We start from the raw sequence: 22,914 nt of genomic DNA, 5'->3' as shown, positions 1-22,914 counted from the left end.
CAACTAGTATTTGACTCATAAGTAATGGAACTCAAGTGCCTTTTATATTTATATATTTCTCACTGCCAAAGTTTAAAACAAAAAATGATATCTCCATTCTCACAAATATTTTCTACACATGTAGATTCCAAGCACAAACTCCAGTTCCAACAGCATTTTTAAAGATCTCAATGCAAATTCACAGGAAATATACATTCTCCAAAATTCACTTAACAGTACAATTGAGAAATAGCCACCTAATCCATCAATTGGAAGTGATTAATCTGCAGTGCAACAATATGCTGAAAGGCAAATATCCAGAGAAGACCTAATGAAATTCTATGAATGACTTCCAAGTACTAAATACACTAAATTAAAATCATGCCGGGCTCACTGGCTCAGCCTGTAATCCCACGCTTTGGGAGGCTGAGGTGAGTGGATTGTCTGAGGCCGTGGGTTCGAGACCCGCCTGGGCAACTTGGCAAGACCTCATCTCTACAATAAATCAAAAACTAGCCAGGCGTGGTAGTGTGCACCTGTAGTTCCAGCTACTTGGAAGGCTGAGGCGGAAGGATCACCAGAGCCCAGCAGGTCGAGGCTGCGGTGGCCGGGAACAGCCACTGTACTCCAGTCTGGGTGACAGAGTGAGACTCCAACTCCAAAAAAAAAAAAAAATCATGTGCTCATGGACTATTGTCAGTATTTGATAAGACTTCTCTGTGTAAAAGAACATTTTCAAAGATGAGATATGCAAAATTTTGTTACAGATCAGCATTAACAGATAAGCATTTCCAATAGATTGTTTACAACTTTATTGAGATAATATTCACATACCATGCAGTTCACCTATTTAAAGTGTACAATCCAATGCTTTATAGTATATTCAGAGTTGCACAATAATTAACACAATTTTAGAATATTTTCATCACCCCAAAAAGAAAGTCCATGTCCATTAGCAGTTACCCTAATTTTTCTCCAACTCTCTTAACCCCTTAGACTAATAATCTACCTTCTATCTCTACAGATTTGCCTATTCTGAGCATATAAATATGAACCATACAATATGTGAGTCTTTCTTACTAGTTTCCTACACTCAACGTGTTTTCAAGGTTGGCCCGTGAGGTAGCACTTATCAGTGTTTCCTTTCTTTTTACTGCCAAATAATATGCCATTGTATGAATATGTCACATTTTACCTATTCATCAGATGATGAACACTGGGTTGTCTCCACTTTTTGACTACTGTGAAAACTGCCACTATGCACATTCACATACAAGTTTTGTATAAATGTTTTCATTTATCTTGGGTATAAACTTACAAGTAAAATTGCTAAGTCATATGGTAACACTATACATGTAACCTTTTAGGGAAATTCCAGTCAATTTTCGTTCTTTTTTAAAAAATATTTTTTCAAAGTGTGGGGTACATTTCAAGATTAGGTAGACAAGTGGTCATACTACAGATAAAGTTTGGGCCTCCCATTGGTCTCCACTTCACCTGGTTTGAGATCAGCTCTGCTTATTGATGTTATGTGCCCCACCCACTCCTTCCCCTGGCAGTGTCCCACTACTGCCCACCCCTTTCATATAGTATTATAAATGTTCAGGGTTCGCTTGTGAGTGAGAACATGTGGTACTCAGTTCTTTGTTTCTGTGATAGATCACTGAGTATGATAGACTCTATATCCATCCAAGTTGCTGCAAAGTCCATAGTAATTCCAGTCAGTTTTCTAAAGAGGCAGCACCATTTTTTACTCCCACAAGCAGTGTGTGAGTTCCAATATTTCCACATCTTTGTCAACATGTTTTAGGATTTCTCTTTTTTATTATAACCAAGCTTCATCATCAGGTGTTTTCAAGGCAGTGTTTGCAACTTGATCTTTGCTCAGAAGTGATTTCCTAATTTTAGCATATCCTGTTGTCTTGGTGCAGCTGAGACTCCCCAAAACCATTAAGTCCTGGTTTCTCTTTGCTGAATGGTCTTTCCTACAGTTTTTCTCTCTCGTCACATTCTACTATAAGCAAGACACCAGGCAGCACCTTCTACACTTGGCTTGCAAACCTTCCTAGTGTGATCATCTTAGGCATAGGCTTTACTTTCTACAGTACTGAACTGCAGGCGACAGTGTTGCTGAACAGCCTGCCACTACATGACAAGATCTTCCTTCTGCCTGTTTCCAATAATGTTTGCTTCTCTTTTCCAGAAGTCCTCATCTGCAGCCTGTCAAAAACCATGAGATTTCTATAAACAGCTTCTTCAAAGCACTTTGGGTTTTCACTAGCCTATGCCTACTTAATTCAACACCCACTGCCCAGTTCCAAAACCACTCCCACATTTTGGGTTTTCATTGTGTCCACAGCCCACCTCCAAGTACCAAATTCTGTATTATTTATCGATTGCTGCATAACATATTACCTCAAAACTTAGCAAGTTAAATCAACATTTCCAGTCCACAGTTTCTGAGAGTTAGGAAGCCAGGAGTGAGTGGTTTAGCTGGGTGTTTCCACTGCAGTGTGTCACATGAGGTTACAGGCAAGGGAATGGCTGTGGCCTGCAGTCTCATCTGAAGACTCAGGTGATGGAAGACCCACTTCTGAGCACATATACATGGTTGTTAGGAAGCCACAATTTGTTGCTGTTGGCCATGGGCTTCAGTTACTTACCACATGGGATCTCCACAGGCTGAGTGTCCTCAGAAGATGGCAGGCAGCTGACTTCCAAGAGGACAAGTGACATGAGAGAGTCCAAGCCCAATACAGAAGCCACAGTCTTTCAAGCCAAAACTTTGAAGTGATATACATCACTTCTATCATACTCTATTCATTAGAAGTGAGTCAAAGTGTCATACAGTGTCCTGCTGAAAAATCTGACATTTCCATCCACTTCTGCAATGCTCATACCTTTTGAGACACTGTTATAGTGTCTGTTAAAGTACCTGTCTCATAATCACATCTGTGACAGTTTTGGGTTCTAATGTGCCTCTCCTTCTGAATTGTTGAAATTTTCCGGATTTCTGTATTCAGTGTGAATCTGCACTGCATCCTGGATGTTCTTAATGTTATGAGCCTCTGGGTATTTCATGCTTCTGGCAAATGCTGGGGGTTTTTTCAGCAGGCAGCTTAACTGGCTAGGTTGTAGTCATCAGTTCCACTCCACCTTTTGTGGACTGTGGTTCTAATACCAGTCCAGTTTTGTAATTTTCAGTGATGTGTGGATTTATCCCAGATGGCCAGTATCAGACCCAAGCAACAGTCTACCCTTCTAGGGTCAGACCTATACACACAGAGATCAGCAGTGAGCCCAGGGCTGCATAAACAACGTCATGATATCACTTTCTTGACCCTTTGTTACTAGCTTCCTTCACTCAGCATGTTTTCAAGGTTGGCCCATATGGCAGCACTTATCAGTGTTTCCTTTCTTTTTATTACCAAATAATATGCCATTATATGAACAGGCCGCATTTTACCTTTCTTAAGCTTCCTTATCCCTGCTACCACTTTGACACCTTCCAGCTCCCAGGAGCCACTTTCTCTTCCTGGTCTTCTGGTAAGAAATCCGAGGCTTCCGGCAAGTCCAAGAAACAGGAATTCAGGGAGAGAAGAAAAGCAACAGGGACTCTTGCAACCCGTTGTGGCCCCCAGTTCCTCTGACCAGACACAAGGGTTCCTCATCCTTCAAGGTTCAGACAACTACTCAGCCACCACTGTCCTCAGCACAGAAGTGTCTAGGAGTGCCAGAAGGGTCTCATTTCAATGTCTGGTTTCCCTCCCAAATCCTCAGTTGTCATTACTTTTCAGGTCCCCACACAGCTGTTCCACACACACTACATTCATGGTGAGAGGTTAAGTGGAGTATGTTCACTCTGCTAAAGGTGAAACCAGCATCAACTCAAAGTCATTTTATTTCCGTGATTACATCCCTGGAGGAAAAACTCAGACAGGAACTTTCTGAGAATACAAAGGAAGAATTCTGACTGGAAGTTTCATATTAATCACTTCTTCCCATCACTTTTTGCTTTACTTTTTTAATAAAAAGTTAAATGTATAGAAAAGTTTGTAAGTGACCAATGAGTATCTCTATATCCACCACAAACTTACTACTTTTTACATATTTATTTGAAAATATGCTGCAGACACCATGACTTTTCAAACTTAAGGAAACAGCATGCATCTCCCCAGAACAGTATCCTATATATATACCATTATCACTTTTAGAAAAACTAAACATACCTTCGTATTTCCCCTCAAATACTCCCCAAATGTCTTCTATTTCCTTTTTTCTGAATCAGAAGCCAATAAAGGATCAGACTTTGCATCTGGTTATGCCTTCTGTCTTAATCTAGAAGAGTCCACTTCTTGTTTTATAACCTTGACTTTTTTTAAAAACTCCAGACCAACTGTCTTATACTCTGGATTTGTCTAGTTCCTCACTGTAATTCAACTTGTTCCTCTATCCTTTGTATTTCTTTAAACAGGAAGGGAAGACTACTAAGAGATTGAACTGAATTTTGATTAAACACTTTTGGCAAACATCACAGACAGTCATAGTTTATACTGGATCTTCTCAGGAGCCCTCGTCAGCTTATTCCACAAGCAGTGAAACTCAGACAGCCAGATCTCAGTATAAAAGGCAATTCATTTGCAATTAGTACTTGTGATCTTTCGACACCTTGTGAACAATACCCCTTAAAATTCTTTTCACCTAATGGTGAAAAAAATCCATTTGTTTTCCAGATTTAATTACAGAAGAGTTGCAAAATGGTAGCTTATCCAAATCTATCATCCTGTGTGCATTTGAAACACAGCATTCTTAAGATAATTTTATAAAGCACTTTCTTTTTTCTTTATCTTGATGGCCTTCTTTTTCCCTCTTACTGTTATTATCAATTATAGTGATTATTCTTTTTGACGTTCAAATTGCTCTAAATTTGACCAGTGGGAGAGCTTCAAGTTAGTTCCTGTGGCCTTCTGACATCACCCCATTAGTCTTCAAATGGTATCTTGCTTTTTTTTTCTTCATAAATAGATGTTCCAGACACACCATATACTTCCTCTGTTCTGAACACGAACCCTGGTTCCTTCCAGTGCAGAATGGCACTGAGAAAGAAAATGTGTGTTTTCTAACCATGCGCTCTGCTATTGGGTAGAATATTAAATATCGAGGTACGTTTAAAAGCCTCATTTTATTTGTAAGTACACTTTCATACATGAAACAATACTTTCTGATAAGCTAAAACAAGTCAACTGAGAAAGATGCTGGCTGGGCTTGGTGGTTTAGCCTATAATCCCAGCACTCTGGGAGGCCAAGGCAAGACGATTACCTGAGGCTGCAGTTTTGAGACCAGCCCAGGCAACTTGGTGAGACCTCAGTCTCTACAATAAATCAAAAAATTAGCCGGGCATGGTAGCATGCACCTGTAGTTCCGGCTACATGGAAGGCTGAGGCGGAAGGATCACCGGAGCCCAGCAGGTCGACACTGGGTTGGCTGTGAGCATGCCACTGCACTCCAGCCTGGGCAACAGAGTGAGACTCCAACTCAAAAAAACAAAGAAAGATACTATACTGAATATTTGAGTTTAATTCTAAAACCTTTCTCAGACAGATCTAGCTAATTATATAAGAAAAAATTTTAAAATGATACCAACTGTGAAAATTAAATACAACACTGGAGGAAATAGGCCTTGGGGAAATACAGTGTTTAACTGATGACTATAATGTTTAATAATCAAATATGTATCTATAACTTTCCATAAAAGAATTCCTAAAGTGTGTGTGCTAAAAAGGCAACCTTGCATGTAAAATCCCCCAAAGCAATTACACCATCTGAACTTCAGCTGGCTTTAAGGATTTAAGTGCAGTTATAAAAGCAGGTGCTCCTAAGAAAAAAGAGGATGGCTGTAGGCAAGTCACTCATTAGGAGTAAAGTGAGGAGAAACCCTCAAAGATGAAAGAAATAGCTGGTTAAATCGCTGGAACTGTGTCTAACTAGGAGACGAAACAAACAGTACTCTTGGGCCTTACAGCTGGAAATGAGCCTACAATTATCCCAGAAGACCAGAGCTGAGGCCCTAGGTTCTAGTCTTAACTCTGCCCACTAAGTTCAAATTCTTCATCAGCAAAATGAAAGACCATAATTTAACTAAAACCTCTCCTGGCTCTAATGAGCTACCAGGCATATAGTCTGAGATTCTGTCAGATATATACCTTCTGCAGAAGACAGAGTATGTACATGACAGTCTTCCCAAGTGCTTTAGTCTACTCTACCTGCTATAGTACCATAAAAATAATCTATTCAGTTACATAGACCACGTCAAATTAAGAAACAACGTTAGACTGCAAAGGGCAGAGATTCTCCCTTTGGGCAAAATTTTAATTCTAAAAACTTAATTCTAAATTAATACAACTGCATTTTTTTAAATCATAGAGGACTTTTTAAAAAACGTTTTCCAAAACTGCATGTGTATTTGCATATATTTATATATCTGCATACATGTATATTTATATATATATAACTAGCTAATGGGGCAAATCATGAAGAAAGCTTTATTATTTTCATGTGAAGAGGTAAATTTAAAGAATTATTTTTTATTTTTAGCCTGTCTTTATGAAAAGGAGTATTTCCTATGTCCACAGCCATTTTAGAAAATAAGGTCCCACACTTATTTACATTATTAATAACTCAATGACAGATTTTAAAAGAAACAGTCATAAGATGATTTAAAAGAAATTTCACATATCGAGGCTTACTCTTATAAAGGGATTATGATCTAATGAGAGAAATGAAATTTACAGTCAACTGCTTTTCAAAATTTTTTTAAGAGTTAGGCTTTTTACATCTTTTCTAAGAATTAAAAAAATTGCTTATAGGTTTTTAGAAACCTTTGTATGGTTCTTTTAAAACTTGACAAGTGTGTGCTCTTCGTATTTTTGTTGATCAAGTTTACCATTACTTAGTGATAACTAGCAAATTTCCAGCAGGAGAAGTAAAAAATACTTAAATCTATTAGGAGTTTGAACCCTCATTATTCTCCTGATTATTCTCCAATGAGAAGTCTTGGACTTCTTGAGACATGAACTAAACCTCATAGGGCTTATCTCCTCTAAGGAATCTCTGATACTGAGGAAGGGAGGCACTGTAGATGAAAGGTTTCCCATATTCCTTCCATTTGTAGAGTTTTTCTTTAGTGTGAACTTTTCTGTGTCTACAGAGGTTTGATCTATAACTGTACGCTTTCCCACATTCCATACATTTATAGAGCTTCTCTCCAGTATGGATCCTCTCGTGCTCAGTTAGGAAAGAATATTGGCTGAAAGCTTTTCCACACTGGTTACACTGATACGGCTTCTCTCCAGTATGAATTCTCTGGTGCCTATAAAGGTTGGACTTGCAACCAAAGGCTTTGCCACACTCTTCACATGTGTAAAGCTTTTCCCCAGTATGAATTTTCCGATGCTCATTAAAGGACGAATACTGGTTGAAGGTTTTCTCACATTCACTACACTGATAGGGTTTTTGTCCAGTATGAATGCGCTGATGCTCGATGAGAGTTGCAACACGCGTGAAGGTTCTCCCACATTCCAAACACTTACACAGTTGTTCTCCAGTATGAAGTTTCTGATGTTCTGCAAGAGACGTCAACTGGCTGTAACCCTTCCCACATTCCCTGCACTTATACGGTTTCTCACCTGTGTGGATTCTTTGATGTCTGTGAAGTTTTGCTCTACAATTGAAGGCCTTCTCACATTCACCACATTTATAGAGTTTCTCTCCAGTATGAATTCTCTGATGTACAGTAAGGGTTGAGCACTGGCTGAAGGCCTTGCCACACTCCCTACATCGGTAGGGCTTCTCTCCAGTATGCACTCTCAGATGTTTGATCAGGGTCGAACTGTTGCTAAATGCTTTCTCGCATTCGTTGCATTTGTAAGGCTTCTCTCCAGTATGAATTCTCTGATGAGAAAGAAGGGATGATCTGTGGCTGAAGGGTTTCTCACACTCATTACATTTGTAGGGTTTCTCACCAGTATGAAGTCTCCGGTGCTCGACAAGATGAAGATTCTGCTTGAAGCTCTTCCCACATTCGTTACAGACGTAAGGTTTTTCTCCTGAGTAAATCTGGAAACATCTCATTAGATCGAAATTTTGCTCAAAATCTTTCTCCAAAGTACAATGCATATTGGGTGTCTTTTCTGTAGGAACACTCTGTGGTGTAACAGGCATTGCCTTGGTAAATAAGCTTTCCTCCGATTCAAAACCTGCATGGTTTCTATCTCCATCGATGGTCTCCTCGTGTGAGGCCACCATTGGCCTAAGAGGCTTCTTCTCTTGCTCCTGTTCTAGTTCACTCTCAAAGTTCACATTTTCTCCAAATTTGATGCCCCAGGGACCATACTGAACGGATTCTTCTTTCGTTATTCCCTGAGATGTTTCTTCTGTTAAAATGTTCTGTCTTGGAGGCGAGGCTTCTACTTCAGGCCAAATCTTGAAGCCTGAAATGAATCAGAAGGATTAACGCCTCCTCTGCTGGAAGAGACAAACTGGAGAATCATGGGACAATAAAACTGGCAACAACACATAGAAAAGAGGCTCGATACCACCCGACCTCAAATATGGACTCAAATCTAGAGGAAAACAGGAGGAGACCAATAGAAAGAGAGGTCAACAGATGAAGGAGTGCTGTGGGAGATACACTGGGTAAAATAACACGAACGTGAAAAGACTGTCCCTGGGAGAAGGAAAGTCACCCACAGGAGAACAGGCTGACCAGAAAGCATGAGCATATAGAAACATATCAGATGACAGACCCAAGCTGAATTGCACGGGACACTTTCATTTGTCAATCATATTCCACTCTGCATATTCCAGGCAGTGAAGCAGGCAACTTGTCTTTACTTTCTCCTTCCGATTCACAGGTCACTTTCACTATAGTTCCCCATGATCTCTCTGAAACCCCTACATATTAAGTTCCCCACATACAAACCTTCAAGTTGCAAACTTTCTTTTTTTTTTTTTGAGTTGGAGTCTCACTCCATTGCCCAGGCTGGAGTGCAGGGGTACACTCACGGCCACCCCAGCCTCAACCTGCTGGGCTTCAGTGATCCTTCCACCTCAGCCTTCCAAGTAGCCAAAACTACAGGCGCATACTACCACGCCCAGCTAATTTTTGATTTATTGTAAAGATGAGGTCTTGCCAAGTTACCCAGGCTGGTCTCGAACCTGTGGGCTCAGGCAATCCACTCGCCTAAGTTGCCTTCACATGTCCAATCACATAAGTTAGTTCACATGTCTGGCATACTTTTCAAGATACCGTACCGTAAAACTTAAAATTTTGTGTGTGTTTTTGTTTTTTATGTATTATTTGTGTGGAAAGTTTTATAAACCTATTACAGTACAGTACTATGTAGCTGATTGTATTAGTTGGGTACCTAGGCTAACTCTGTTGGACTTAGGAACAAATCAGATTTACAAATGCGCTCTTGGAAAGGAACTTGTTGGTATGTAGGAGACTTACTATACCCAATAATTTTTTAAATATGTGGATTGTTTTTCTCAGATTTTGTGATTTCATATCATAATCTGTGAAAGGGGCAAAAGCATGCTAAAAAGAGGACATCTGTGTTTTAAAGACGACAATAGCCCTGAAACGTGATGTTGCTGACATTGTTTGATCTATGTTCGAGATGCTCATTATAGAAAAGAGAAAAACACAGAGTAAATCACCCATATGCGAAAATCTTATCCCTGGTGGTGGGAGGAATAACAGCTTTTTCATACCACTCTTCTGTCTTTTTTTCCCTTTGTATTTATTAATGAGAAGAAGCAGACATCACTTTTTCTAATAAGCTGCAACCAGAAGAACTCCCTCTCGCTGCAGGAATCATCTAAGAGTAATGAAAACCACAAGAGATTTGGAGTCGAAATGGCTTGAGGCTCCGCAATATGTCCAAGCCCAAGCCCAGCTGTGGGTCTGCGCAGAAACGTTTGGCCTGAGCTGGTCCCAAGGTTCTCTGAGTTAAAGCCTGGCTTTCATTTGTCAGTCCGCGACAGAACCGAGATCAAAATCAGGTCGTCTCCGCCAGGCAACGGAACTGTGTGTACAGCTTAAAATAACTGGCCTTGAGGCTCTCACCAGGGCCCAGTGTTTCCAGGAAGTCTCCAGAGTGCTGCCTCCTGGTGACCTGCTTGTCTGCAATAGGCCCTGGGCCATCTCCCAGTCTCTCACTCACCCAGACAGGGGTCCGAAGGGACGTCTCTTCCCAGCGTGCAAGGATCTTCTCCTTGTTTCAACTGGCGGATCGCCTTGGGCATTGAAAACGGAATCCCTGCTCAAGAGGAAGAAAATGGAGTTTGGACAGAGGGCATGAAGCGCAACCCCAGGGCTTGTGTGTACTCGCGCTAAACCTACAAGGCAGAGGAAGTGTGTGGGAGGCAGAGAAGGTGGCACGAGCACCTCCGAGGGCTCTGGAAGCTCTCGGGGCTGAGTCAGGAGGCCGGTCACTGCAGAAACATTGCCGGGCACAGCTATGATGCTTCTAAGATGGGACATTCCTACATATTTTCAGAATCTAAGCTGGGACCTAGTCACTGGCCTACTCCAAAGAGAAAAACTATGACCGAGGGTGGGATATGAGGAAGGACAGAAGGGGAAGAATAGAATAGCAAAAATGTACACTTTCAACTCACAGCATTTGACCTTTCCCAGGGGCAACACTGTGTAGAAAACTAGGTTCTGGGCCCCTCAGATGGCCTGTGAGGTGTCCCGACAGCAGGTTTCTCATCATGGGCAAAAACCCTTACCCAGCGCGGCCAGGCTGCTGTAGGTCTCCAGCATCACCTCCCGGTACAGGATCCTCTGGGCAGAGTCCAGGCGCAGCCACTCGTCCTGGCTAAAAAGCACAGCCACATCCCTGAACGTCACGGGCTCCTGCAATGGCAAACCCTGTCTTGGTCATCCAGGACCATCTCCTTTAATGGCAATCTACAGAGGCGAAACTGAGCTTGCAGCGAGTAACTCTGAAATCGTCTCAGGATACTAAGTGTTTCACAACAACTCTTTATGTAATTTGTTGGAGCCACCCATTCACTATTTAATTAAACAGTCTTTATTTAGTACCCACTAGGAACAAAGACATGCCATGTGCCATGGGGGCAGAGGAAAAAAGCAAAGTCCCCTCCAACAAACAGATCATTTAAATTCCAGCCTGGGATCTTTCAAAGGGACTGAGCATATACATTAACTGGAATAAAATAAAAATCAGGATATACTTGGAGAAACGTCAGGAAATACCATCAAGAGAACAGAAACCTAAAGGAACACCTGAGACATAATGCAAATAATAAAAGTGGCACTAGTTAATGCTTACTGAATATGTTAGGGACTATGAGAGAAACTTTGTACACAGAATCTCATTTAGGCCTCATAAAGATCCCATGAGGAAGCTACTATAATTAAATCATGTGGCAGATGAAAAACCTTCCCAAGGTAATGCTGTCAGAAAGTGATGGAGCCAGGATTTTGAATTCAGGTAAATGGTCCTCTGGGCTACATTGTCAGTTGGGTTTACATTAACTATGAAAATTAAAAGAACCAAAGACCTGTAAAACTATAGGTGCACCAAGGAGGTGAGTTCTTCCAAAAGTATCCCAGTTAAACCCCAAAGTGTGAGAAAGTGTGGGCTGGACAGACAGCAACTCTAGGATGAAAAGACTGAAGGGAGTACAATCAGTGCCATGCTTTGGGTGGGTATTTTGTTAGGAATCTACCAGAACATAAAAGGCACATCACTGCAACCTACTGCTAGGATTCTACCACGAGAAAGTCACATAACTTGGGTAGAGCTATTTGCTCCAGGGTGTAGGTGTATACTACAACCTGACTTAAAAGTCAATGGCTGTGGTAGGCTGAATGATGAACCTATAACTGTTGCACGTACAACAAAAGGGAGTGTGCGGAACTGTTAAAATAAGGGATCTTGAGAGATGGAGGAGTTACACTGGATTATTACCCAGGTCGTCCCAATGTAATCACAATGGTCCTGGAAAGGGCCCAAGAGGCGTCGTCGTAAGAGAAGGTGATGCGGCAGAAGTGGAGACTGCAATGCCATGCTTTGAAGATGAAGGGAAGGACCACAAGCCAAGGACTGCAGCAACCACTAACGGTGAAAAGGGCAAAGACATAGATGTTCCCCTCAGAGCCCCTGGAAGGAACCAGACCTGCCGACAGCTTGACCTTAAGCCAGTAAAAGTTTCAGACTTTCAACTTGCAGAAGTCTAAGAGAATACATTTATGTTGTTAGAAGCCACTGAGTTTGTGGCAATTTGTTATAGCAGCAATGGGAAATAAATATAATATTGGAAAGTGGAACAAAACCTACATATCTATCAATGGGGGATGGATAAGCAGATTATAGTACATTTACTCCATGAAATAGCATACAACCATTCAATAGAATGAGATAGTTTGCATGCCTGGCATTGGAATTTGACCTTGATATATTATTGATTCACATGAAAAACCAAGACACAAGACAATCTATATTTACTGGAAAATTCTGTATCTGTATATACATATGTATGGTGCATACAAAAATATCTGGAAGAATACAAGCTGTCACCCTGATTATTCTTTGATAACTGTGGAGAAGGGCAGAAAAGCAATCTTTCACTTTTACTTTACACCCTTCCATTTGGCTGACATCTTTTTACAGTGTGTGCGTGTATGTGTTCCTTTGTTTTGAATTCCTGAGACTGCATTTTAATGTATATGTTGACTTTTTAGTTAGGCCGCTTTGCATTTTTAGTGGTTGCTCAGATGCATTTTCTTGGTTATTTATGGTCTATTTAGAGCTAATATACCATCTCACAAAGCATGCGAGAACCTTGCAGGTATATAGGACACCACCACCCTTCTTTGTGCTACAGTTGTTACCAAGATTTTCCCAGTTCACACAGCTGACAGGACTCGCCAGACTTCACCGAGCAACTCAGGTAAGGCTCATATTTTTAAAGGCAAAAGGCACAATGGCTGGGCTCGGTGGCTCAGCCTGTCACCCAAGCACTTTGGGAGACTGAGGCGAGTGGATTGCCTTAGCCAGCGGGTTTGAGACCGGCCCAGGTAACTTGGCTAGACCTCATCTCTACAATAAATAAAAAATCAGCTGGGTGTGGTGATGCATGCCTGTAGTTCCAGCTACTTGGAAGGCTGAGGCACAAGGATCGCCAGAGCCCAGCAGGTTGACGCTGGAGTGACCGGAGTGTGCCATTGCACTCCAGCCTGGGCAACAGAGTGAGACAAAAAATAAAAATTAAAACAAAAAATAAAAATTAAAAAATAAAGGCAAAAGCCACAATGCAGCGAGAGAAGGAGATGCAGGGAAGTACTGAAAGCCAAGAGACATCCCACACATAGGCTCCCTCATTTGCACACAGACTACACCATGTCCCTAGATCTGGGTGAAGGATCCTGGCTCTGGGAGAGCCTGCAGGAACTCTCAGCAGGGCCTCTGATGTAACCAAATCACTTAGCCCAGTTGCAAGCCATCAGTAAAGATGCTTACGTTGGGAGGGGGATGGGGGGTAGCCAGTGGCATTTGAGTCTGAAACAGCACATGCATTGCCCTTATCCTATCTGGGCCAAGAGTCAAAAAACAGACGTTCAGACGTTCCCAGAGATAAGGCAGAGCTTTTCTAGTCCAGATGTAAAAGAAGCCTAACTTCACAGCCGTCATATACATTACATCTGCCTGCATTATAAACCCCGTAGTATGCTGTTTTAATTTTGTTTTAAATAGTCATATGCATTTTGAATAAATTGAGAGAAAAAAGTATTTTATATTTGTCCAGATAGCTATCATTTCTAATGCTCTTCATTCTTCCTAAAATCAGAATTCTCATCTGGCATATTTTGCTTTTAGCTTGAAGAACTTTTAGTGTGTCCTGTGGTGCAGGCCTACTGACAGTGAATTACCTTAATTTTCTTTTATCTGAATATGTCTTCATTTTACCTTCATTCTCAAAGAATATTATCTTTATTTTATTTATTTATTTATTTTTGAGTTGGAGTCTCACTCTGTCGCCCAGACTGGAGTGCAGTGGCCGCTCCCGGCCACCGCAGCTTCAACCTGCTGGGCTCCAGCGATCTTTCCGCCTCAGCCTTCCAAGTAGCCGGAATTATAGGCGTGCACTACCATGCCCAGCTAATTTTTTGATTTATTGTAGAGATGAGGTCTCGCCTGCCCAGGCGGGTCTCGAACCCGCATGCTCAGGCAATCCACTTACCTCAGCCTCCCAAAGGCGCGGGATTGAATAGTATCTTTAGATACAGAATTCTGGATTCACAATTTTTTTTTTCTTTCACCATGTAAAATGTCATTCTGTTGTTTTCTGGCCTTTGTTATAGAAGCCAATGATTATTCAAATATTCATTCTCTGCACGTAACATAATTTTTTTCTGGCTTCTTTCAAATTTTTGGGTTTTTTAATTTGTCTGTAACTTTTCTGCCCAATATGGTAGACACCAACTACAAGTGGCTATGTATGCATGAAATGTGGCTCTTCTGAATTGAGCTGTGCTGTGTCTAAAACATGTAGCAGATGATTTACTAAAATATAAATATACATACACAAACACACACATATGGTATCTCAGTAATAACTTTATGCTGGTTACATGTGGAAAAGACAGTATTTGGATATACTGGGCTATATCCAAATAACCAAATTTTGAATTTTGTCTCCAAAATAAATATGCTGAAGCCTAACCCCTAGTACCACAGAATGTAACTGTGGTTAGAAACAAGGTCCTTAAAAAGGTAATTAAGTTAAAAGGAGGTCTTTAGGCCCCTAATCCAATATGATGCACTTCTAAGGAGAGGTTAGGGCACAGACATGCCCAGGCACACAACAGGGACCAAGTGACAGGAGGTAGCGAGGAGACCCATCTCCACACTAAGGACAGACACCTGAGAAGAAACCAAACCTGCTGACACCTTCATCTTGAATTCCCAGCCTCCAGAACTGTGAGGAAAAAACCTTCTGTTGTAAACCATCCAGTCTGTGGTATTTTATTATGACAGCCCTAGCAAGACAGGCTTCTTCCTGCTACAAGCAGGGTACTCATGACAACCCCATTTTGTCTTTACCTCAACAGCCAAGCATTCTTTTTTCTTTTTAAATTTCATTAGCTTTTTAAAAGTATACAAATCAGACATAATCACTTCAGAAAAATTTTTCAAATTGAAAACAAAAAAGCATAAATCACATTAAATCCTATTACTCAGACAACTTTTGCTTGTGTTTTAAGAATATATTCCAAAGCCGGGCTCGGTGGCTCAGCCTGTAATCCCATGCCTTTGGGAGGCTGAGGTGAGTGGATTGCCTGAGCCCGCGGGTTCGAGACTCACCTAGGCAACGAGACCTCATCTCTACAATAAATCAAAAAATCAGCCGGGCGTGGTAGCGCATGCCTGTAATTCCGGCTACTCGGAAGGCTGAGGCGGAAGGATCGCCGGAGCCCAGCGGGTCAAGGCTGCGGTGGCCGGGAGCGGCCATTGCACTCCAGTCTGGGCGACAGAGTGAGACTCCAACTCAAAAAAAAAAAAAAGAATGTATTCCAGAATTCAGAGGCCAGGCACGGTGGCTCATGCCTGTTATCTCAGAACTTTGGGAGGCAAGGTTCAACTTTGGGAGGACTGCTTGAAGTCAGGAGTTCAGGACTAGCCTGGGCAACAAAGTAAGACTCTATCTCTACAAAAAGTTTAAAAAATTAGCCAGGCATGGTGGCACACACCTGTAGTCCCAGCTAGTCGGGAGGCTGTGGTGGAAGAATCACTTGAGCCCAGAAGCTGGAGGCTTCACTGAACTATGATCACGCCACTGCACTCCAGCCTGGACAACAGAGCAATACTCTGTCTCTAAATAGATAGGTAGGTAGGTAGATAGATAGATGGAATAAATTCCAGAATTCACTTATACAAACGTGTTCCTTAGACTATTTTTTAAACAAAAAGTAAACACAAACATTCTCTAGAATAAAAGGAGTACAAAAGAACACAGAGTGGCATGTTAAGTATTCCCTTCTGGCCCAGATTAGCAATCCATGCAACAGGGCTTAAACATCAGTTTCTTTTCTTTCTTTCCAGAAATTTTCTATGCTAATACATAAATATATACATGTATCTTTTTCAATGGGAAAATTCTCAATCCTGTTATATTTGTATCTAATGGACCTTGTCACATCTGTATATATAAACTTCATTCTTTTTAACAATTGCATGCTATATTCCACTGTATACATTCCACAAATTATTTAACAGTTTTCTTTTTTTATTTTTTGAGTTGGAGTCTCACTCTGTCGCCCAGACTGGAGTGCAGTGGCCGCTCCCGGCCACCGCAGCCTCGACCTGCTGGGCTCCGGCGATCCTTCTGCTCAGCCTTCCAAGTAGCTGGAACTATAGGAGTGTGTTACCACGCCTGGCTAATTTTTTGATTTATTGTGGAGATGAGGTCTTGCCAAATTGCCTAGGCAGGTCTCAAACCCACAGGCTCAGGCAATCCACTCACCTCAGCCTCCCAAGGAACGGGATTACAGGCTGAGCCACCGAGCCCAGCTAACAGTTTTCTTTATTTATGGGTATTTAGATGGTTTTTGGGTTTCACTGTCACAATGTACAATGACCAATCTCATACAGATATCTGTGGGTATCTGTACACCAATAAATAAAGTCTATGCACATTTTAAGTTCTGACAGATCTAGAAGACTGTACTTTTCCAAGATGACCACACAATTTCTCTCGCATCTCACATGCTCTTTGTATAATGTGACATTTCTCCCACCAAGAAATGAGTTCTCTGTTTCCTTCCCTCGGATCTATGCTTAGGGGCTTAGGAGTGCTGTAACCGGTGGAATTCAGTGCAAGTGATGCTCTGTGACTTCCAAAGAAAGGTAATAAAAGAATACAAGTTTCACCAGTCTCACTGAGTGCTTGCATTTGGAGACTAGCCACCTGCTAGCCACCTGCTGTAAGCCCAACACACATGGAGAGATCACCAGCAGATGTTCCAGCCATCAGCCCTAAGATCTCAACCATGAGCCAAGAAAGAGCATCACCTGCCAGACGTGTGTGACTGGGCCCCTGTCTTTAAACCTTCCAGCTGCGACTCAGATTTTGTATGGTAAGCTGTTTCTCCTACCAGTATGCGTTCCTGACCCAGAGAAACAGTGAAAAAGTATAAATGATTAGTACTGTTTCAATCCTTAAGTTTCTTACTGATATAGTATGTATACCCTCCCAGGTTAAAAATACAACCTAGCCAGGCTCGGTGGCTCAGCCTGTAATCCCACACCTTGGGAGGCTGAGGTGAGTGGATTGCCTGAGCCCGCGGGTTCGAGACCCGCCTGGGCAAATTGGTGAGACCTCATCTCTACAATAAATCAAAAAACTAGCTGGGCATGGTAGCGCACGCCTGTAATGCCAGCTACTTGGAAGGCTGAAGCGGAAGGATCGCCGGAGCCCAGGAAGTCGAGGCTGCGGTGGCCGGGAGCGGCCACTGCACTCCAGTCTGCGCGACAGAGTAAGACTCCAACTCAAAAAAAAAAATACAACCTTACTTGATCATTTACAGTTACTACGGAATTCAAATACCAGAAGGAGAAGAAAGAGAGAATGGCACAGAGGGAACATCTGACGTAATTATGGCAGAGGATTTCCCAAAATTAGTGACAGACACCAAACTTCAAAACCAGAAAGCTCAGAGAATGCCAAGCAGGATAAACATTAAAATATCTAGAACCAGGCATATCATATTCAAAATGAAGAAAACCAAAGTCAAAGAGAAAATTCTGAAAGACAGGGGGAAAAAAGCCCCACCTTGCCTACCGAGTCGATTTTCTCATTAGCGAGATGTAAATAAAAGAAACAAAATATTTAAAGCACTGTTAGAAAAAAATCAGCCGGGCTTCGTGGCTCAGCCTGTAATCCCACGCTTTGGGAGGGTGAGGGGAATGGATTGCCTGAGCCCACGAGTTTGAGACCCTCCTGGGCAACTTGGCAAAATTTCATCTCTACAATAAATCAAAATGAGCCGGGCGTGGTAGTGCGCGCCTGTAGCTCCAGCTACCCGGAAGGCTGAGGCGGAAGGATCGCAGGAGCCCAGCAGGTCAAGGCGGCGGTGGCCGGGAGCGGCCACTGCACTCCAGTCTGGGCGACAGAGTGAGACTCCAACTCAAAAACAAAAAACAAAAAAAAGAAAGAAAAAAATCACCAACCTAGAATTCTATATCCAATGGAATTGTTCTTCAGAGTGGATGAAAAATAAAACCGTTTCAGGCAGAGAAAAACTGAAGGAATTCATTACCAGCAGATTTGCCTTGCAAGAAATGATAAAAGTTCTTCGGAGAGAAAAAAAATAACATAGGTCAGAAGCTTGCATCTACATAAAAACAGGAGGAATGGCAAAGAAGTACATGAAGACAAAATAAAACCTTGTATTTTTCTTAGTCTTGAATTTAAAAATTACAGCTTGCTCAATAGTAATGACAAGCTGCTGGGTGATTACAGCACATGGGTGGGTGGAACGAGCAGCAGCCACGTCATATGGACTGCACGGAAGGAACTGGGAACACTCGATTAGGAGGCGCCTCGCTGCCCATGAAGCAGCACAAGGGTAGCTGAAGGCGACTTAGGTCAGTTGTAAGTTTATGTTGACAACTGCAGGGCAACCACTAAGGATACTACTATAACAAGAAGCATAACTGATACGTAGAGGCAATAGAGAGATCCGTGGTTGCCACACTGACATAAATAAGTGACTGAAGAAACAAGTACACGGGAGACGCGACAACCCTCCTTGCAGATTCCCAAATGATTCATGCAGATTCTCCGCCCTCGAGGAGCTGGAACACAGCTGGCAAGGCCTCAGTGTGAGCTGCACACAGAGGAGTCCTCCCAAAGAGTGCAGGATGGAGGGGTAGAGAGAAAGTTACTTGACCATGGAGAAACTTGCCGGACACTTCTTCAGCCAGTGATCAAAGCCAGCACCCCACAGTTATGGGTCATGTCACTAGCATGCAGCTCTGGCATGATGTGACAAGAAGGACACTGCAGTCCTGGGACCTTCCTCCCCACAACCCACAACCCAGTCTAATCATGAGGAAAAAGCATCAGACAAACCACAGCAGAAGGCATTCCACAAAACACCCAACCACTACTCCTCAGAACTATTATGGTCATTGCGAACAAGGCAAGTCTGAAAAAGTGGGGGCCTTCTTAGACATGAGGCCGAATGTGGTATGGAGTCTTGGAAAGGACCCTGAACAGAAAAAGGACATGAGGTAAAAAACTAAAGAAATGTGAACCAAGCATGTCCTTTAGCTAATAATAACATATTAATACTGACTTATTAGTTGTAACTAGCATACCATACGAACGCAGGATGTTAATCATAGGGGAAACTGGGTGACTATACAATTTTTCTCTAATATAAAACTGCTGCAAAAAAATTAAGATTACTCTTTTCAAAAATAGTGACAATAGCTGGACTCGGTGGTTCAGCCTGTAATCTCGTGCCTTGGGAGGCTGTGGTGAGTGGATTGCCTGAGCCTGCGGGTTCGAGACCCGCCTGGGCAACTTGGCGAGACCTCATCTCTACAATAAATCAAAAAACTAGCTGGGCGTGGTAACGCGCACCTGTAGTTCCAGCTACTTGGAAGGCTGAGGCGGAAGGATCGCCGGAGCCCAGTAGGTCGAGGCTGCGGTGGCCGGGAGCGGCCACTGCACTCCAGTCTGGGCGACCGAATGAGACTCCAACTCAAAAAAAAAATACGAACCATGCACTGTTCTCAGCATTCACGTGTACTTTCTCAGAGCATGATGCTGACAGCACAGACTGTCTTGTCTGGATTCAAAAGTCAGCCATGTGACCTGGATTGAGTTGCTTGCTTTCTCTGTGCCTCAGTTTTCTCATCTGGAAAATTCAGTTATTAACAGTCCTCTTTTAAGGACTAAACGAGTTAATATATGAAGAGGATAAATATTTTGTACACAGTAATACAAAGAATCTGGCGCATAATAAATATGTTTGTAATTACCAGTTATTAACACTCACGTCAACTCAGTGAGGTATGTAGATTATTAACCCCACCTGAACTGAGGAAGCGATGCAGAGAGAGAAAATAACTGGCTCAAGGTCACCTCCTGGCCTGGATCTGAAGCCAGGGACGCCACATTTTTTTGCCTGTAGCAATCACTACTCTTTGAAACGGCAGTCAATGAATGACAGAGACTTCGGGACGGCAGCATGGACAATCCACAGAAGGGAGGGATCCAGAAAGGGAGCCAGCACTAGGGGAGAGATGGCATTTCCATGTGGAAAAACGTCAGAGGGGTCTGAGAACGACCAGCGAGAACGCTAGGAAAATGGTCAGGCCCCAGGACAGAGACATGGGGAAGATATCCAGGAAGCTGAGAGTGAAAGTGAGGAAAACGAACCTCAAAGAGGGAAGAAAAGGAAAAAGGGTCCAGGCAGAGAGTCTAAAGTAGCAGAGGGAAAAAAAAGAGCCTTCAACCTGGGCAGCAAAGTGAGATCTCCTCTCTACAAACAAATGAACTAGCTGGGTGTGACCCGTACCTACAGTCTCCCAGCTACTTGGGAGGCTGAGGCAGGAGGCTCATCTAAGCCCAGAAGGTCGAGGCTGCAGTAAGCGGTGATTGTGCCACTGCACTCCAGCCTGGGTGACAGAGTGAGACCCCGACTCAAAAACAAAGACGGGCGCTAGAGGCTGGTGAGAGGGACATCTGGATAGTTGAGCAACACAGCTGTCTGAGGCGCAGAGACCCTCGCCCTGTGTCTCGCCGGTGCCAGCCTTGAAGCCCAGGGCAAGCCAGCTCCTGGGACGCCCTGGTCTCCGTGAACCACCCACATCAGTGCTGGCCTCCGGCACCAACGCAAAACACCTCCTTCTGCGATGTTCCCCCGGAACCTTCTCGGACTCATACTCAGGCTCCCTCAGATTGGTGCCAAATGCCCTGAAGACGGAAGTCACGCCTTTCCTCTTCGTGCCCCAGTGTGCTGCATGGGAGCCTGTGCACAGGCAGTGTTCAACACGTGTTTGCAGAGGGTGTCTCCTGGCACATCTGTGTCCTTGCCCCAAGTGGGACGAAATCCCCTGTGAGCCCAAAGGCTGTTGAACACCCAACCCCCACAGTAGCACAGAGCACACACAGTAAGTTCAGAGGTGACTCAAATTCTGGTTGCAAAGTGAGTTTGGGGTGAACAGAGAGTGCCTAGGGACAAAGGAGGCACACTCCTCAGCAGTCCCTTGCCAAGCCCAGGATCCTAGGGAAAACTTCAGAGAATCTGGCTTCTCCATAGTTTCTGCTGTACAAAAAAGTGCCTGGGCTAAGTATGGAAGCACGCCAGCATCTCTGAGTCCAGAAGACAATTCATGAAGAAGACAAACGTCACTTACCGTCACCCGCGAGGACAACAGATCCACAGCCATTCCTTCCGTCTCAGTCTTCCTGTCAAGGGAGAGCAGTGTTGACATGGTCAATCTGGAGGAGAAAGGAGCCGTGAAGAACTCTGCTGTCACGGGAGACAGGAAGTGACAGCCACCCATAATGCTCCCCGGGTCCCAACGAAGCCACCCCACAAAAATGACGCAAACCAAGTCAGAAAAGAGTCTACTAAGCCGCTCGGCCAGCCTCACCCCTTCCCTGTATGAACCAGGCTCGAATCTCTGTACACTCAGGGCCTATCGGTCACCTGTGAGCAAACTGTGACGCCAGAGTCCTTGAGAGTTTCAACAACACGCTCTAGCGATCGCAGTGAGTGTGCACTTCCAGGGTGCCCCTTTCAAACCTAGCTCGCTGATCCTAAGCCGGCCCCGCCCGCCCCACCCTCTCCTCCCGGTGGAAGCCAAAATAAAGAGGCCCGCCCCATGCCCCATCTCTGCTTCACGATGGGCCCCTGTGCTGGGTCTGCGTGGCAGGTGGGCATCACTGCCCCAAGGACCTGAGTGCCACGCGCCCGGCGAACACTCCTGCTGTCTAGATGTGCATCCGCCTCGCACGCCCTGCCCAGGGTGAGTAAAACCCTGCCCCGCCCAAGGCGCTCGCCAGACACGCCGCGGCTCTGGGGTCCCTCCTAAATGTGTGATCCACGGGAGCCACCTCTTAGCCTCACCGCTGAGAACAGCGGGGGGCTCCCCACGCACACACGGGGCAGCGGGGGGAGTCTGAGCCCCACCGGACACGGAGTGCAAGGGAAGAGTATGCCCAGAGAGCTGGGCTGTGCCAGCTGCTGTGTCCCCACGAGCTCAGCTCCCGTGGGACCACCTCCAGCCAGAGGGAAGCTGCTGTGGAGGGGTCGGCCGTGTCCCCACGAGCTCAGCTCCTGCGGGGCCGCCTCCAGGGACAGGCCACCTCCAGCCAGAGGGAAGCTGCTGTGGCGAGGACGGCCTGTGCCCACGAGCTCAGCTCCTGCGGGGCCGCCTCCAGGGACAGGCCACCTCCAGCCAGAGGGAAGCTGCTGTGGCGAGGACGGCCTGTGCCCACGAGCTCAGCTCCTGCGGGGCCGCCTCCAGGGACAGGCCACCTCCAGCCAGAGGGAAGCTGCTGTGGCGAGGACGGCCTGTGCCCACGAGCTCACCTCCTGCGGGGCCGCCTCCAGGGACAGGCCACCTCCAGCCAGAGGGAAGCTGCTGTGGCGAGGACGGCCTGTGCCCACGAGCTCAGCTCCTGCGGGGCCGCCTCCAGGGACAGGCCACCCCCAGCCAGAGGGAAGCTGCTGTGGAGGGGACTGCGGGGACCCACGAGCTCACCTCCTGCGCGCCAGGAACCGTGCGCGCTTTTCTTTTTTCTTTGTTTTCTGAGTCGGAGTCTCACCCTGTCGCCCAGACCGGAGGGCAGCGGCCGCTCCCGGGCCCCGCAGCCTC

The 22,914-nt window shown here is 44.3% G+C and overlaps 1 protein-coding gene across 1 annotated transcript; it reads right to left on the bottom strand.

The window, feature by feature from the left end:
* Window positions 1-5,760: 5,760 nt before the first annotated feature.
* On the bottom strand, window positions 5,761-22,853 carry ZNF354C (zinc finger protein 354C). The gene is made up of 5 exons (XM_008057975.1): window positions 22,801-22,853; window positions 21,448-21,532; window positions 10,778-10,904; window positions 10,207-10,302; window positions 5,761-8,469 (listed from the first exon to the last, which is right to left on the bottom strand). Exons 2-5 carry the CDS (start codon window positions 21,523-21,525, stop codon window positions 7,055-7,057), a joined length of 1,716 nt encoding a protein of 571 aa, XP_008056166.1. The 5' UTR covers window positions 21,526-21,532; window positions 22,801-22,853; the 3' UTR covers window positions 5,761-7,054.
* Between the last annotated feature and the right edge of the window lie 61 nt (window positions 22,854-22,914).

The sequence above is a fragment of the Carlito syrichta genome, unplaced genomic scaffold (genome assembly GCF_000164805.1).
Source record: "Carlito syrichta isolate Samal-C Ts95f unplaced genomic scaffold, Tarsius_syrichta-2.0.1 Scaffold88894, whole genome shotgun sequence".
Classification (NCBI taxonomy): Eukaryota; Metazoa; Chordata; class Mammalia; order Primates; family Tarsiidae; genus Carlito; species Carlito syrichta.
This window is presented reverse-complemented; position numbering and strand designations above follow the sequence as displayed.